At 55.8% G+C, this 13389-nt stretch overlaps 3 protein-coding genes across 3 annotated transcripts; all 3 read right to left on the bottom strand.

Annotated features, from left to right (window-relative positions):
- Window positions 1-276: 276 nt before the first annotated feature.
- Window positions 277-1212, bottom strand: PG985_004489 (uncharacterized protein; the record flags this gene model as incomplete). The annotated part of the gene is made up of 1 exon (XM_066824258.1): window positions 277-1212. The coding sequence occupies one exon, from the start codon at window positions 1210-1212 to the stop codon at window positions 277-279; it is 936 nt and encodes a 311-aa protein (XP_066687418.1).
- A 1150-nt stretch (window positions 1213-2362) lies between these two features.
- PG985_004488 (S-adenosyl-L-methionine-dependent methyltransferase) lies at window positions 2363-3814 on the bottom strand (the record flags this gene model as incomplete). Its single annotated transcript, XM_066824257.1, has 3 exons — window positions 2363-2896; window positions 2983-3498; window positions 3578-3814. 3 exons carry the CDS (start codon window positions 3812-3814, stop codon window positions 2363-2365), a joined length of 1287 nt encoding a protein of 428 aa, XP_066687417.1.
- A 1186-nt stretch (window positions 3815-5000) lies between these two features.
- On the bottom strand, window positions 5001-12984 carry PG985_004487 (polyketide synthase; the record flags this gene model as incomplete). The annotated part of the gene is made up of 7 exons (XM_066824256.1): window positions 5001-5495; window positions 5570-5652; window positions 5716-6084; window positions 6154-8129; window positions 8222-10210; window positions 10296-12298; window positions 12358-12984. 7 exons carry the CDS (start codon window positions 12982-12984, stop codon window positions 5001-5003), a joined length of 7542 nt encoding a protein of 2513 aa, XP_066687416.1.
- Between the last annotated feature and the right edge of the window lie 405 nt (window positions 12985-13389).

The raw sequence follows: 13389 nt of genomic DNA, 5'->3' as shown, positions 1-13389 counted from the left end.
TTTCGAATGGGTTTACCTCTCAAGGTGGCTGGATTACGCTGGTTAGGTTTGGCGCCCCCAGCAACACCAGCGTTTGGGGGCTGGTGACAGTGCGGCGGGCTGCTGTCAGTATGGCGCGACCAGAAATCTTGTCTTCAATTTAGTTGCCATCTAAACACCCCTCTCGTGATAGGCAGGTGGCCATGATATGAAGTTTACTTGGGTTACAGTTTGCGATCAAATCACGTTATTTGCCACGCAAGAAGAACGAGGAACAGCCGTTAGAATGGCTCAAACTCATTTACTCTCATTTCCCCCAATTGCGGCGGATGTTGGAGACGACCCAACCGGCAAGCGGAAGCTCGATAGGAACTTCCAAACTGCCCCGTGTCGGCGACGTCGAGTACGGCTCCCAGGAGAGGGGCCTGAAAGAATGGCCGTCCTGGTCACCATTTCGGGAGATAGGTACACGCTACTGCCGATGTCAATCTGCAAATCTTCCGAGGTAGCGTGCGTGCGCTGTCTCATTGAACCAAGTTCCGCCATGGCCTTCTTCCGAAAGTGCTCCTCCAAGTCCGCTTGCGACATCATCAGTTGAGTCAGCTTTTGTTTGGTCAATTGACTCCTCGTGGTCATATCGCAATACCAAGTGACCGATTCTTCTCTCATCATTGCTCCAAAGAATAGGTAGTATGCCTCAGATTGGCCATGTTGCCCTTCCGATTTTGTCTCGATATACATCAACGCAGTATGAAGAGGGTCGATGGAACCGCAATGCTGTGGTGGTGAAAGGGTAAGAAGTCCATTCCTAGAGTCGAAAAGGAAGATAGGAGATGTATAGTACTGCTTCAAGTTCGTGACCAGCGGCTGGTTCGAATGGAAGCATGAGGTATTTGACGGCTCTGGTTGCGCACTGAAAAACTGGGTGGCTGTCTCTTTCAGGACCAAGATAAGACCTATTTTCCCCTCACTAGAATGAGCATCCCTGGTATACCCTGCCTTATATGGAACCATGATATTGTAGCGTCTCAAGTCTCCGAGACTTTCTGTATCAATCTCCAGTGGCTTCCGCACAGATATAGATCGCGAAAAGACCGCAGATGAAAGGTGGGAGGATTGCAAGCAGATGCACAAATATTTCTTGTGGCCCGGATCGGCATCCAAGAAAGCGTCCAAGATGGCATACGCACCACCATGCGTGTATATAAGTGGCAAGGTGATAGAGAGCCCCATGTTGGTCATGGAGCATGGTGTGGTGCTCGACGAATAGTGATGGAAGGCCGAGTATCGAAAGCTGCGATATTTGGCCGAGTCCTTGAATACTCGCGGAGAAGGGGCCAATATGCTAGCCCACCCCGCGGGTACTGTTTCATCCCAGGCCCAGCAGAATATGGTGTGGTCGTTGCTAGACTGTAATATCTCCTGCTGTAGCCTGGTGAAGGCTTTTATCCCTTCGCCGTAGAGTAGAGGCATGTTGATCTCGAAGATCCCCAGCATGCAATATGCAATATCCTCGACACGAGTTGTATTCCTCCTGGCGATCCACGACATTTTCATCGAGACATCTGCGAGTCGGACTCGGTCTTGTCCCGTCCCCTCCACAAGGTATGACTCTTCGATACCTGTCACGGCAGATATTGAGGACGAGAGGGTGTCCCTGGTGCCAATGAAAGTCCACGATTGTGAATAAAAGACTGTACGACGTGCTGCCAGTAACTCTTGCAGGGTCCAGCCACGAGTATGCCATCGGCTTTCTTTAAACGACTTGAGGAGGGTGTCATCGTTGGTCGACGTCGTTGGGACATCCGCCATGTAGCAGTAGCATAGCGATGAGCCCCGATACCATGCGTACATGGAGTTGATGGCCTCGCTGAGCTCGGCCGAGCTGGTCTTGTCAATGCAATTGGTGTCGACCCATAACCAGTCTAGGCGGTCCTTTTTGGCTTGTATACAGGCACCCATGATTTTCTGGAAACCCTGCTTGGCTTCTACTTCGGAGCTTCCTGTAGCTAGCCAGTTCAGCCACTCTTGGTGGGTCACCTCCCCGTCACCCCACGTATGCGTGAGTATTGCATATCTGGGGATCCGGCCACCCCAGAACTCGGTAAAACCGTAGGTCTCAACATTTATCAGGCGCATCCTGGAGTTCTGGCCATCGATGGGTTTGTCGGTGAGGAAGAGGGGTAAGATGGAACAGTGAGGTTGGAAACCGGGCTTGGGGTCAGCCGCACTTGTCACGGGATCAGGCAGTGGAAGCCCACCAATGGGAGTTGGTGCATATGGAACCCCACCCCATTGGGTGGCTTTCAATGCCAAGGGAGTGCTCAGTTTGTAGTCAATATGTAGTTAACAGCCGAACATGTTGAAGCTCTATACTCTACATCTAATCAACATTGAACCTGAACTCAACAACCGAAAGAAACGCCCCATTCTGGCCTCCGGTCGTGCGCATGTACTCGAATCTACAGTCGGCCTCCTTGAACAGCCTGACGAAATGCTCGACCGTCCGCTCGCGTGCATTGTGAGAACACATCATGGCCATATCCTCAAACAGGAACTGCTTCCGATCCCACGTGTTTGCCTTCTTCGCCGGGGGCTCGGGCATGATCCCCTCGCATACAAGCACGGTTGCTCCGCTTCTGAGAGCGGGTACTAGGCTCTTGACGATCTGGACCGAGTTCTCGTCGCTCCAGTCGTGGAGGATGTGGCGGAAGATGTAGATGTCGCCAACGGTCTTCTGGGGCGTGAAAAAGTCGTACTGTTCGAATGTCACTCTTTCGGTAACCGTAGGCGGCAATGACTGCATCGCTTGTCGCCCCTGTTCCAAAGCGACGGTGTTCACATCCTGGACGATGAACTTGGCTTCCAGGCAGGCATCTGCTAGAGCCAGACAAGAGTGTCCGGCCGAGCCACCGACCTGTTTTTGTTCGAATATACAAGATTAGTGACGTGAAAAACACACAGATAGTTTGAGATCTAGGCTCCTGGGCTTCAAACACTTACATCAACAATAGTCTTGGCGCCCACTGTTGACCAATCCCAGGCCCCGGCCAGGTTAGCGTGGGAATAGCGGTAAAGACCCGCCCGACCCGTCATGTAAGCATGATAGTCCTTGGCGACCTCTGGATCCTTGTCCATCTGCTCAAAGACGTTCTCGTACTCCGGGAATGCCACATTGAAAGGCGCCTGTGGGCCCGCGTCGCCTTGCTGCTGTTGCTGCTTGAGCCACTTGGGGATGCATAGCATGTTCTTGGCGCCCCAGCCGGTAGTCATACGGCCAACGGCGCTAAGATCTTGACTTTGGGCCAGATAGGCTGAGGCGGCGCTGTGGGCGAAGACCTCGGGCGCGGGTTCGATGAAGAGGCCGTTGCCGATGGCGTAGCGGACAATGCGCAAAAGGACAGTCAGCGGCAGACCAACTTTGTCAGCCAGGACCTCGGCCTCAATAGGGCCCTCGATAGGAATGCTGGTGGCGATATCGAAGCGCAAAACTGTGGCCAGGTTTGACGTGTCTGCGGACTACATAAAGGGTCACATAAACGTTAGTTACATGAAGCTTGCCTACCTAGACCGGATGTTAGTTTTCAAGTACACGTACACATAGGGCCATCTGCAATATTTCATCTTCCGGGCCTTGGGCCAGTCTCAGGAGGTCCCTGGCGGCTTCGGTCAGCTCGTAGCGTGTCTGACGGAGCAAAGTGCTCTCGCCCTTGTACGCTCCATATCCGGAGGCGTCGAATGTGGGCTGGATCATATTTTCGGCCTTCAGTCGAGCAGTAAGGGACGTAGTCTTCTGCACCACAGTGCTGAGGATGGCCTCCAGCTCGGTCTCCATTGTGCGTGGATGGATCAACAGTTGCGGGAATGGGTCTTATGCGGTTAGGGGGCTGCGATGGGGGCTGAGTGGTTAGTGAGTCTCTTCCCAATTCCGAGCGGGCATTTTGACATCTTTTATAGAGTTCTATCTCGCCGCTACGTCAACCTGCTCATCAAGAGTCCAAGTCATGGCTGGAATGTTTCTCCTGCCAATACAACCCTCATCCACCCCCACCCCTATACTACCAAGCCGTAACAGGATAGAGAGCGTCTCGGCACCGTCATTCGCGGTTCTTTCTACCTTGTCAAGTGAGACCTCCATGTCGTCCCAAGAGAAAGTAACCAAGAAGAGGTTGCGTGTCAAAAACCGTCGCTGGGATTGGCAGTCATCATACCGAGCGTAACACAGGAATGATGACTACCTATGTATGCATGAAGCAACCCACTACAGGGCATCTTTCACTAGACTATGTGGAACTCGCTATTCAGTGCAAAGTTGTCTTGTATTGGTTCTGTTGTACCAATCAGGTCATTCGTAAACACAACTCCGAAATAGTAGAGTACACACATGTCTTTGTTTGGTCTCGCCAACTCATTGATTTGTCACCTTAACCAACACTTTTCATATTACGAGCATCCACGTGTGACAATGTTCTGAAACATGTTGATCCCACCCAGAAAGTGTGAGAATCGAAAGTGACGTGGGCGTGCTCCATCTTGGCGTGGGTGGGTTGCGTTTTATGTAGGATTCTAGCCAGGGTTGCTAGCTGATATGCATCCCACCCGGCTGACCCGTGCGGCCCGGCGTACGACAAGAGCCACGCACAAGGAAAGCCACATCCACAGATTGCGACTCTGACAGCTTCTAGAAAAGCCGGTCAACGGCACCGAGCATGAGAGACACCACGCCGCTTACGCGCTATGCAGATGACAGGCTTATCTACAGCGCTGATCCTTCCCCTTTTTTCACCTCACACGAAGACGTCGACCTGATTCGCCTGCCAACGTTACAATTTTGATATCCAATTGACTGGATTTGAACAATGAGGTGCTTGTCACGGAGAAAATTAGACACGGAGCTAGGATGCTGTACTGCTTACGAGAGACAATGTCTCTCTATCTGTCCAAGTGATTGTCGATAGTTTAGTCAGGTAAAGGCATTGCGCGGCACCATATACTCAGGAAACAAAATAACAAATACACCCTTATCTGACGTACGTCTCCAGCCACTTATAGGCCTCCAACACCGCCTTCCACCCCGCCGACCCGGGGTCATTGCTCATATCGCAAACATGCGGCGCATCCGGCACCACCACCAGCCGCGCCTCGACCCCGCGCCCCCGCATCGCCTCGACGGTGCGCATCGACTGCGTGTAGGGGATCAGGTCGTCCGCGGTGCCGTGGATCATGAAGGTCGGCGTCGCGTAGTTCCCGGCGCGGACCTGGGCCAGCGGGCTGCAGCGCCGGATCTCCTCGACCGACGGCTGCGGCAGCGCGTTCCAGTCCACCGCTTCCTCGCCCTCGAGACCGGCTACGCGCTCTCCTCTGTTGGCCCGGGCGCGGCTGGGGAGGCCGCGCATGATGACGGGTAGGGTCTGGGCTTTCCAGTTGATGTGGAGGACGATGCGGCAGCGGGGGTCGGTGCGGATCCGTGGGTCGGACAGCGGGGCCCAGGCGCTGACGACGCTGTAGTTGGTTATCTGGGGAAGAAAAGATCAGAAGATGTCGATATATAATAGTTGGTCCCATCTGTACATAAATCATGACTACGTACCGGTTCATCCTGAACAGCTTCCAACACGTCGTACTCCGGTCCCCAGTCCTTGGCCCCAATGGGCTGAATCGGGGACTGCCACCCTATGAGTCCTAGCGTCAGTCTGTGACACCTGGGCCGTTTGTAGTTCATAAGCGACCACTTACATTCGTCTTCATAGTCGGTCGGACTGTAGAACGCCAAGATAGCGTCGGGCGGCTGGAGCCCCCTCTCGGGCGCCGTCCATCCCGTGGACAAGGCCAGCTGTCCTCCAGACGACCAGCCAACCACCACAACCCGGTCGGGATCGGGCCGGATGCTGGGATTCTTCAACGGGAGGTTAGGTAGCTCCGTCCGAGCCCACTCGAGGGCATCGCAGACGTCGACCATGGGCCCGTCGGCCAAGGCCACCTCGGGACAGAGCCGGTGGTCCAGACTGACGGGGAGCAGCCCCATCTCGAGCATGATTCGGGTCTGCGGAGGCCGAATGTCTTTGCGGGAGAAGAGGATGTGGCTGCCGCCGTGGATCATGAGGGCTGGTGGCAGGGAGAGTCAATAAGTACGATGGGCAGGCTTTCCAGAAGGCTTGGGCGTCGTCGACCTACCAATTGGCATCTTCCTCGCCGGGTCGGCATCATCAGGACAGTATATATCGGCATAGATATCCTGGCCACCGACGGTCTTGTAGACCACCTCTTGCACAGCGAAACCGGGCGTTTTGGCGGCGCGCTTGGCTGTCACTGGCTCGTCCCGTGGTGACGGTGCGCTCTGGGGAAACCCCCCTATAACGCGCACGGTCCTGGCCTCGGCCGACTCGCCATCGGAGAAGAGAACCTCCTGAAAGCCCGCGTCGAGCATAGCCTTGGTCCACCGCGCCTCGTCCGCGAGAGCATGCGACCTACCGTCCTCAAACAGCCACCACCCCTCCAAGAGCCCGACAATGATGTCGAAAATGTACATGGTCCGGGTCATCTCGATCAGCGCCACCGCGCCGTCGGGGCGGACCATCTTGCGCACATTGGTCAGGCTCCGGGCGAGGTCCCGAGTGGCGTGGATGCAGTTGGTGGAGATGACGACGTGGAACCTCTCGAGGAACTCGGCGGGCGGCGCCTGCTCGATGTCGAGCACCCCGAAGGTCATGGCGCCGTCGGGGACGAGGGTCTTGAAGGACCGCTTGGCCTTTTGGACGAGCGAGCCCGACAGGTCGGTGAAGTGGTACTCGAACTGGATACCTTGCTTCTTCAGGAAGTCGACGATGTAGCGCGTGGTGCCGCCGGTGCCGGCGCCTATCTCCAGAATGCGGAAGGTGTTTTGACCACCGCTAGCGGCAGGCTTGGTCCCGTTGACGGTGAAGGCCCGGTACAGAAAGTTGCCCAAGAGCTTGGTGGCGGCGACCAGCATGGGCCAGGTCTCGTACAGGTCCTCAAGTGTCTTCTTGTTCGTCTTGTTGCCGAACAAGATCTGGAGACCGTCTGCCTGGCCCACGAGGCACTCGGCGAGCTGCGAGCCGACCGCGCGGATCAGGTTGCGAACGGTGGCGTTTTGGGGATGCTTGGATTTGATCAGATGGTAGACAATCTCGCCAGGCGTGTCGTCGATGAGGGTATGCCCTCTGGTAAATCCGGTAGGGGACCCGGGAGACGAAACATAGACCCCTTCTTCTACAAGAAAGAGTTGCAATTGACGTATGAGCTGTTGGTGCCGGGGCAGAACCTTCTTCAGGGGTGGTATGGCCGTGCCAGGCGTCAGGTACCTGAAATCGCAGCCAAGATCGGAGAACGCCTCGGTGATGTATGAAATCATCAGGCTTGCGTCATCTCGGTAGATGTCACTCCAGTAGTTTAGTGCTCCGACCGCGGTACCAAGCTCGTCGTAGGTCAGTCGCACCGCGTTGAAAGCCTCATATGCAGAATGGATCACTGGGCCCGTTAAGCTTCCGAATCCCATATCGACTTCGTCTATTCGCGGCAGACCTTCGTTCGGTTTCTCAAGAGCGGGTGGCAGCGGTGCCCTAGCCGATTCGCCAGAGTCAAATTGAGGCTTGGCGATGTCATTGCAAACTGGGGAATCATCTGCACTTGGCACGTCATGCAGGCCCAATCGCTCGTCTATATGAGCGACCAGGGCGTCTATGTCAGACAAGAAGAGCATTGTAGACAGGTCAAGATCGACATGCAAGATGGAGCTGATGTCGCTGATCATCTCCGTGACGCCCAGAGAGTCGATGCCAATGTCAGGGAGAGTTCCGTCTCCTGATATCTCCTCAATCTCGACATCGGCTATGTTGGCGATGATCTGGAAGATCTCAGGTCGCTTGGTGCTAGGCACTCCTTTTGGCTTGTTACGAATTGAGGAATCGTTGGGGGTTGAAACAGGCTCGCCCCTTGCCGCCTCGTCTGTGGCTCTGGTCTCTTCGAGCGCTGTCTTGGCCTTGGGTCTGTCAACAGATCCGGTGCCATCCAGGATCCGCGTAAGCGTAGAGCACGCAATCCTCGAGAAGTCCAACCTGAGCGCCGTGAGCACGAGTCTCCTGCTCTCAGCCTCAAACACGTACACGTCGACCGAAGTGCCCTCCTCGGAACTGTCCGACATACTAGCAAAGACGAACCACCGCCCGGCGTCGGCCGAGAACCCGGCCCGAACTCGAGGCGCTCAATACGATGGCACACGAACAGGTTCCCCGGGGATGAGGCGTCGTTGAAGTAGTTGCTGAGAAACCCGGCGAACTGCATGAAGCTGTCGACCATGGGCGTGTTGGCGAGACGCTGGTCTGGTGCAGCGTCGTCGGCGTCAGGCGGGATGCGGACCTCGCCGGCAGCTTCGCGGCCGAGGCAGGAGATGGTTTTGATTCCTTTGAAGAGGTCGGAGTACTGCACGATCTGGCTGAAGGCGCGATAGATGTGCTTCCCCTGCATCCTCTCGGCGTCTGGGTGCTGCAAGATGCGCTCCCATCGCGCAGGGCCAATCAGGGTCTCGAATCGCTTGAAGCTCTGGGCTGTGTGGGGATCTGTGCGCTTGCTCAGATGTACCACGCCAGTTGTCGTTTCTTGAGGTTTAATGGATCCAGGGGTGGCAAGTAGTATCGTGAAACTCCACGACTGGGACGGATCCTCAAGGTGTTGCATTTTCAGGGTGATCTCAGACTCTGGATCGAGCCCAATTGGAGACTTCATCTCGAGGTATTCAACTGTCGGCACCCAAGTGCTTGCTGGCAGGTCTTCCTGGAGGAACAGTGCAGCCCGGGCAACCACTTCTACGTAGAGCGAAGCGGGCATGGCGGCGCGTTCGGCCATGACGTGACTTTCAACCAGGTTCCTGAAGCGATCGCTCTTGGGCGAGATCCGGAAGACCGCCTCCCCGAGCTTGTCGCCTTTGACAAGTGATAACAGCTCGTGGCACGTCGGCTTGTGGGGCTGCTCGATTTCAGCAGTGTTGTCATGCACCTTGGGCACCACGTATGGAAGCCAATGTCGCGTCTTCTGGAATTGGTAAGGGGGCAGGCTGACATCCCGATATTGTGACCGCTGACATGGGTGGAACTGCCAATACTGGACCTTCTGCCCTTCTCTCCATAGCTTGACGGTGATGTCCACTAGTGAGTCCAAGGCATTGTCGGCTGCCAGCTGCGGAGAGAAGAACGAGTGGCGCTCCGGCGATTTTAGACACCCTCTTACAAGGTGCGTGACTGACGAGCCTCGTCCTGCTTCGAGCCAGACACACTGTGGGTACTTGTCTGCGAGTCTCTCGATCGCTGACTGGAAGCAGACTGGATCGCGCGTGTGTCTTGTTACATGATGATGGTCAAGCTCGTGGCTGCTAGGAGTCTCTTCGCAGAGCTCAAGAGGGATGGTGGGACTCTTCCATTCCAGCTCGCTGGCAAGATCCTCTAGTTGAGGCAGTAGCGATTCCGTGAAGACGGAATGAAACCCGTGGGTAACTGCGAGCCGCTTAGCACGCACGCCATCCCGCGGGCCCTCCTCCGCGATGAGTGTTTCCAGCCAATCGATCGACTTGGAGGAACCGACGATGACATGACTTTTCGGGCCATTGAAACAGGCAATCTCGGCGTAGCCCGTTTGACCTTGTGCACGATCAAGTATCCTTAGAATGTCTTCAACTTTCTGCCGCTCAGCTTGGGTGGACAGCATGGATCCAGATTCGGCGCCCCAGTGCGTCTTGATCAACGCCGCCCTGCCAGCCACGAGCCATATCGCGTCCGGCAGCGATAGCACACCGGAGATGCAGAGGGCAGTCAGCTGACCGAAGCTGTGTCCTACGACTGCACTCACGCTCAAGCCGCAGTCCATCCATGCCTTTGCCGAGGCGTATTGGACGGAGAAAAGGGCGGCGTGCAACGAAACGATGTCGGCGATTGGGATCTGCCTAAAAATGGCGGGATATATACCGTCGAGGCCAAGTTGGACGAGCAGTTCCTGGCAGTGGTCAAGATGGTGCCGGAGGATGTCCGAACCGGCGTGTACGGCCTTTGAAAGCCCGACGAATTGACTCTCTTGGCCGCCGAAGACTAGCACGAGGGGCTTGGGTGCGGGTGCGGACATGAAGGCAGGGCATTCCTCTTGGGTGGCAACAGAGAGCTTCATCTTCAGGTCACTCATGTCGGACACGGATGCCAAGAGGCTGTGCTCAAGTGACCGGTTTACTCTGTTGGCCAAGTGGAAAAGCACGTCCGCGATTTGGGTGTCGGGTGGCTCAGGCGCCCGCCCCTTCCTGCAGACAATCTAGTAACTTCTGGCAATACTGTGCAAGGCTGGTTTTGGTTGCCGCAGATATAATCAAGGGCAGTTTCGAAGGCAGTTCGACACCGGCAGCTTGTGCGGAGTCACTAAGACCCGTCTTTGGCGGTCCGCAAGCCATCGCCGCAGAGTTGCTGCCTGCAGCACCATAGCTATTGACGCAAGCCACCTGCCTTAGTGGACGCCATGAAGTAAGTATGCGCGGAATCGCCATCCGGTCTGGCTCCAATGCTGGGATAGTTGGGTTTAGAGATTGGTGGCTAGCCTGCGGGGGAATCTGCCCATGCTTCAACATGAGAAGCACCTTGATCAACCCCGCGACTCCTGCCGCCGACTCGGCATGGCCCATGTTCCCCTTAATCGACGAGAAGTACAGCGTCGAGTCCCTCCGCGAAGCCCCGCCAAACGCGTCGCGCAGGCTGCGGACCTCGATGGGATCCCCCACCGTGGTGCCAGTCCCGTGGGCCTCCACGAACGTCACGTCCCCCGGCGCGACCTGGGCCATGGTCATGACTTTGCGGTACAACTTGGTCTGCAACCCGGAGTGGGGCACGGTGATGTGGGCCTCGTTGGCGTTCTGGTTGACGGCCGAGCCGGTGATGACGCCAAGGATGTTGTCGCGGTCCTGTATGGCCGTGGACAGCGACTTGAGCACGACGACCGCCACCGCCTCGCCGCGGCAGTAGCCGTCGGCGCCCGCGTCGAAGGGCTTGCATTGACCGGTCGCGCTGAGGAACCCGGCGGCTTGGAGGTCGCGGTAGTCGTGGGGACTCGTGATGATGTTGGTGCCTCCCGCGATGGCGGCGGAGCAGTCACCGGCCAGGACGGCTTGGCAGGCGGTGTGGATGGCGACGAGCGAGGATGAGCATGCAGTATCGACCGTCAAAGCGGGGCCTGTAAAGCCAAAGTAGTGGCTCACAGCGCCCGAGATAAAGGACCTCCCTGTTCCGATGGTAGCATAGGCCGACGGGGGCTGTGTGCTGACGTTGTTGACGTAGTTGTTCTGGGTGGCTCCAATGTAGCAACCGTAGTCAGTGTACTCGGAAGGTTGACACGTTTGAGCGCCGAAGTAGCCTGATGACTCAAGCGCTTCATACACCACCTCGAGAAGCTTTCTCTGTTGAGGGTCGCAGGCCAGGGCTTCCCGGGGCGACTTCTTGAAGAGCTTGTGGTCGAAGGTGTCGGGGTCGTCGATGAAGTTACCCCACCACTTCTTCTGAGAGTAATCCCCGGTGAGGTAGTCCAACCCGATCCTATCGGGGGCCCTCTGTATGGATGACTTCCCGGTCGAGAGGAGAGTCCAGAGCTCTTCGACGGAACTGGCACCAGGGAACCTCCCAGCCATGCCCACGACCGCGACCGAATGAGGTGGAAAGTCAGGCGGCAGAGCGTCGTTTGGGGACTCGTCCCCGCTCAAGTCTTCGTCGGAAGCAAAGACCCAGGATCCCTCAGTGCCGTTGCCGCCGTTGGTGCTTTCGGGCGTGGGCTCGGGACCGGTAGTGCTGCTGAGATTGTCGTTGATCTCGGTACCAGCCTCCCCCAGATCCCGTATGAAATGAAGCTGTATGTCCGGGTTCTTCACCAAAGACAGTGGGAAGTGGTTGGACAAGCCTGCAAGCGCGATGCATTTACGGGTTGGTGGGACATCCGCCATTGCCAGCGTGATGGTCTGGTACCAATTCACTTGCTTGAGTAACGTGTTCTCCAACACGTGTCTGACCAAGTCGCCTCGACAGATCACTTTGCTATCTGTGGCTGAGCGTACAGGGACCTGCAGCTGTTCAGCACCTGGAAGGCGTAAATCAGGCGACGTTGCAAAGAAGCCGACAAGTCGCTCAGTCACGGAAGTGTAAACAGTGCTGTGAAATCGACCGTCGACTGGTATCTCCCGGACGGAGAACCCGTGGACTTCAAGCGCAGGCACTAAACCCGCGAGGTGCGCGTCCGGGATAGTGATGGTCATCGAGGTTTCATCCGTGATGCCTGCAATATAGGCCTGCATACTCGGTCAGTACAATAACAAGGGAAGTGATCAAATACAAGGGCTCTTTTTACCTCTGGATAGGCCTTGAGAACTGCCAACGCTTTATCCAGCGCGTTGGCTTGATTACGTCTCCATCGAGCAGAGATGCAGGTTGTCGGTTCAGTGGTCGCGTCCTTATCCACGCACACGCCAATAGCTAATGCCAACCAAAGTGCACGAGCGGCGTTGTCGCCAATTTCTTCCTCGGATTTAGACAGTGATACCGTAATGGCGCACAGAAAGCCAACGCAAAAGCCATGAACGCCACCTTGTTGCAGGCTTCCGAGCATCAGTGAGTGTGCATCATGCACCTCCTCTCTATCTACGGAGCGCAGAAAACGCAGGTATTGGTTGATCTGGATCAGGAAATTGAGCAGGAAAGTGAGTGTTATGGGACATTGCAGGGCACAGTAGGGGGTCTCTCGGTACTCTCTTAACCACTCCACGAAGTCATGGATGTACGACTCTGCCGGAGCGTGGTCCAACGCGGAATCAACAAGTACCAAGTCCTTCAAGAATTTGGGCAGGTCTAGAGCCCCTGAATACACTTTTGCGAGTAGGGGGTTGCGCAGCAATTCCTGGCGCAACTCGGCAATATCGTCCGGGGAAGGACGGGTTTGGGGCCCGAAGACAAGTAACGATGGGATCAAATTGGCCATGGCTTCAAGAATTAATGTAAATTTGGAACAAATACAACTGTTTACCGCTGATCTTTTACAGAAGTATGCTTGACAGTATCCATTAACACGTCTATAGTCCCAGTATACTGCCTGGGCAATATTTATATGCATCCTATGACCCTATACCGTTCTGAAGGACTAATTCTTTGGTGTTGAAAACGTGATTCAGCAGCCTTAGGCGGTCTAGGGCCTACAGGAGCCCCTAAGGCTTTACCCCTGAATTAGACTTCAGGAGCTGCAAGTGCTCTTGACCGTTAGCCGATGCCCTGCTTTACCCCGCCATTTAGGGGCCCCAAGGTTACCTGGGGTGGAGAGAGCCGGGTAGTCACCTCAACTGAAAGGACGGCATTTGGCGTACATTGTCAATTTTCTATCTGCATTGCT

Source organism: Apiospora marii (assembly GCF_038362585.1).
Source record: "Apiospora marii strain CBS 49790 chromosome Unknown utg000003l_segment0_segment0, whole genome shotgun sequence".
NCBI lineage: Eukaryota > Fungi > Ascomycota > Sordariomycetes > Amphisphaeriales > Apiosporaceae > Apiospora > Apiospora marii.
The sequence above is the reverse complement of the archived record's forward strand: the minus strand, read 5'-3'. Positions and strand labels throughout refer to the sequence as shown.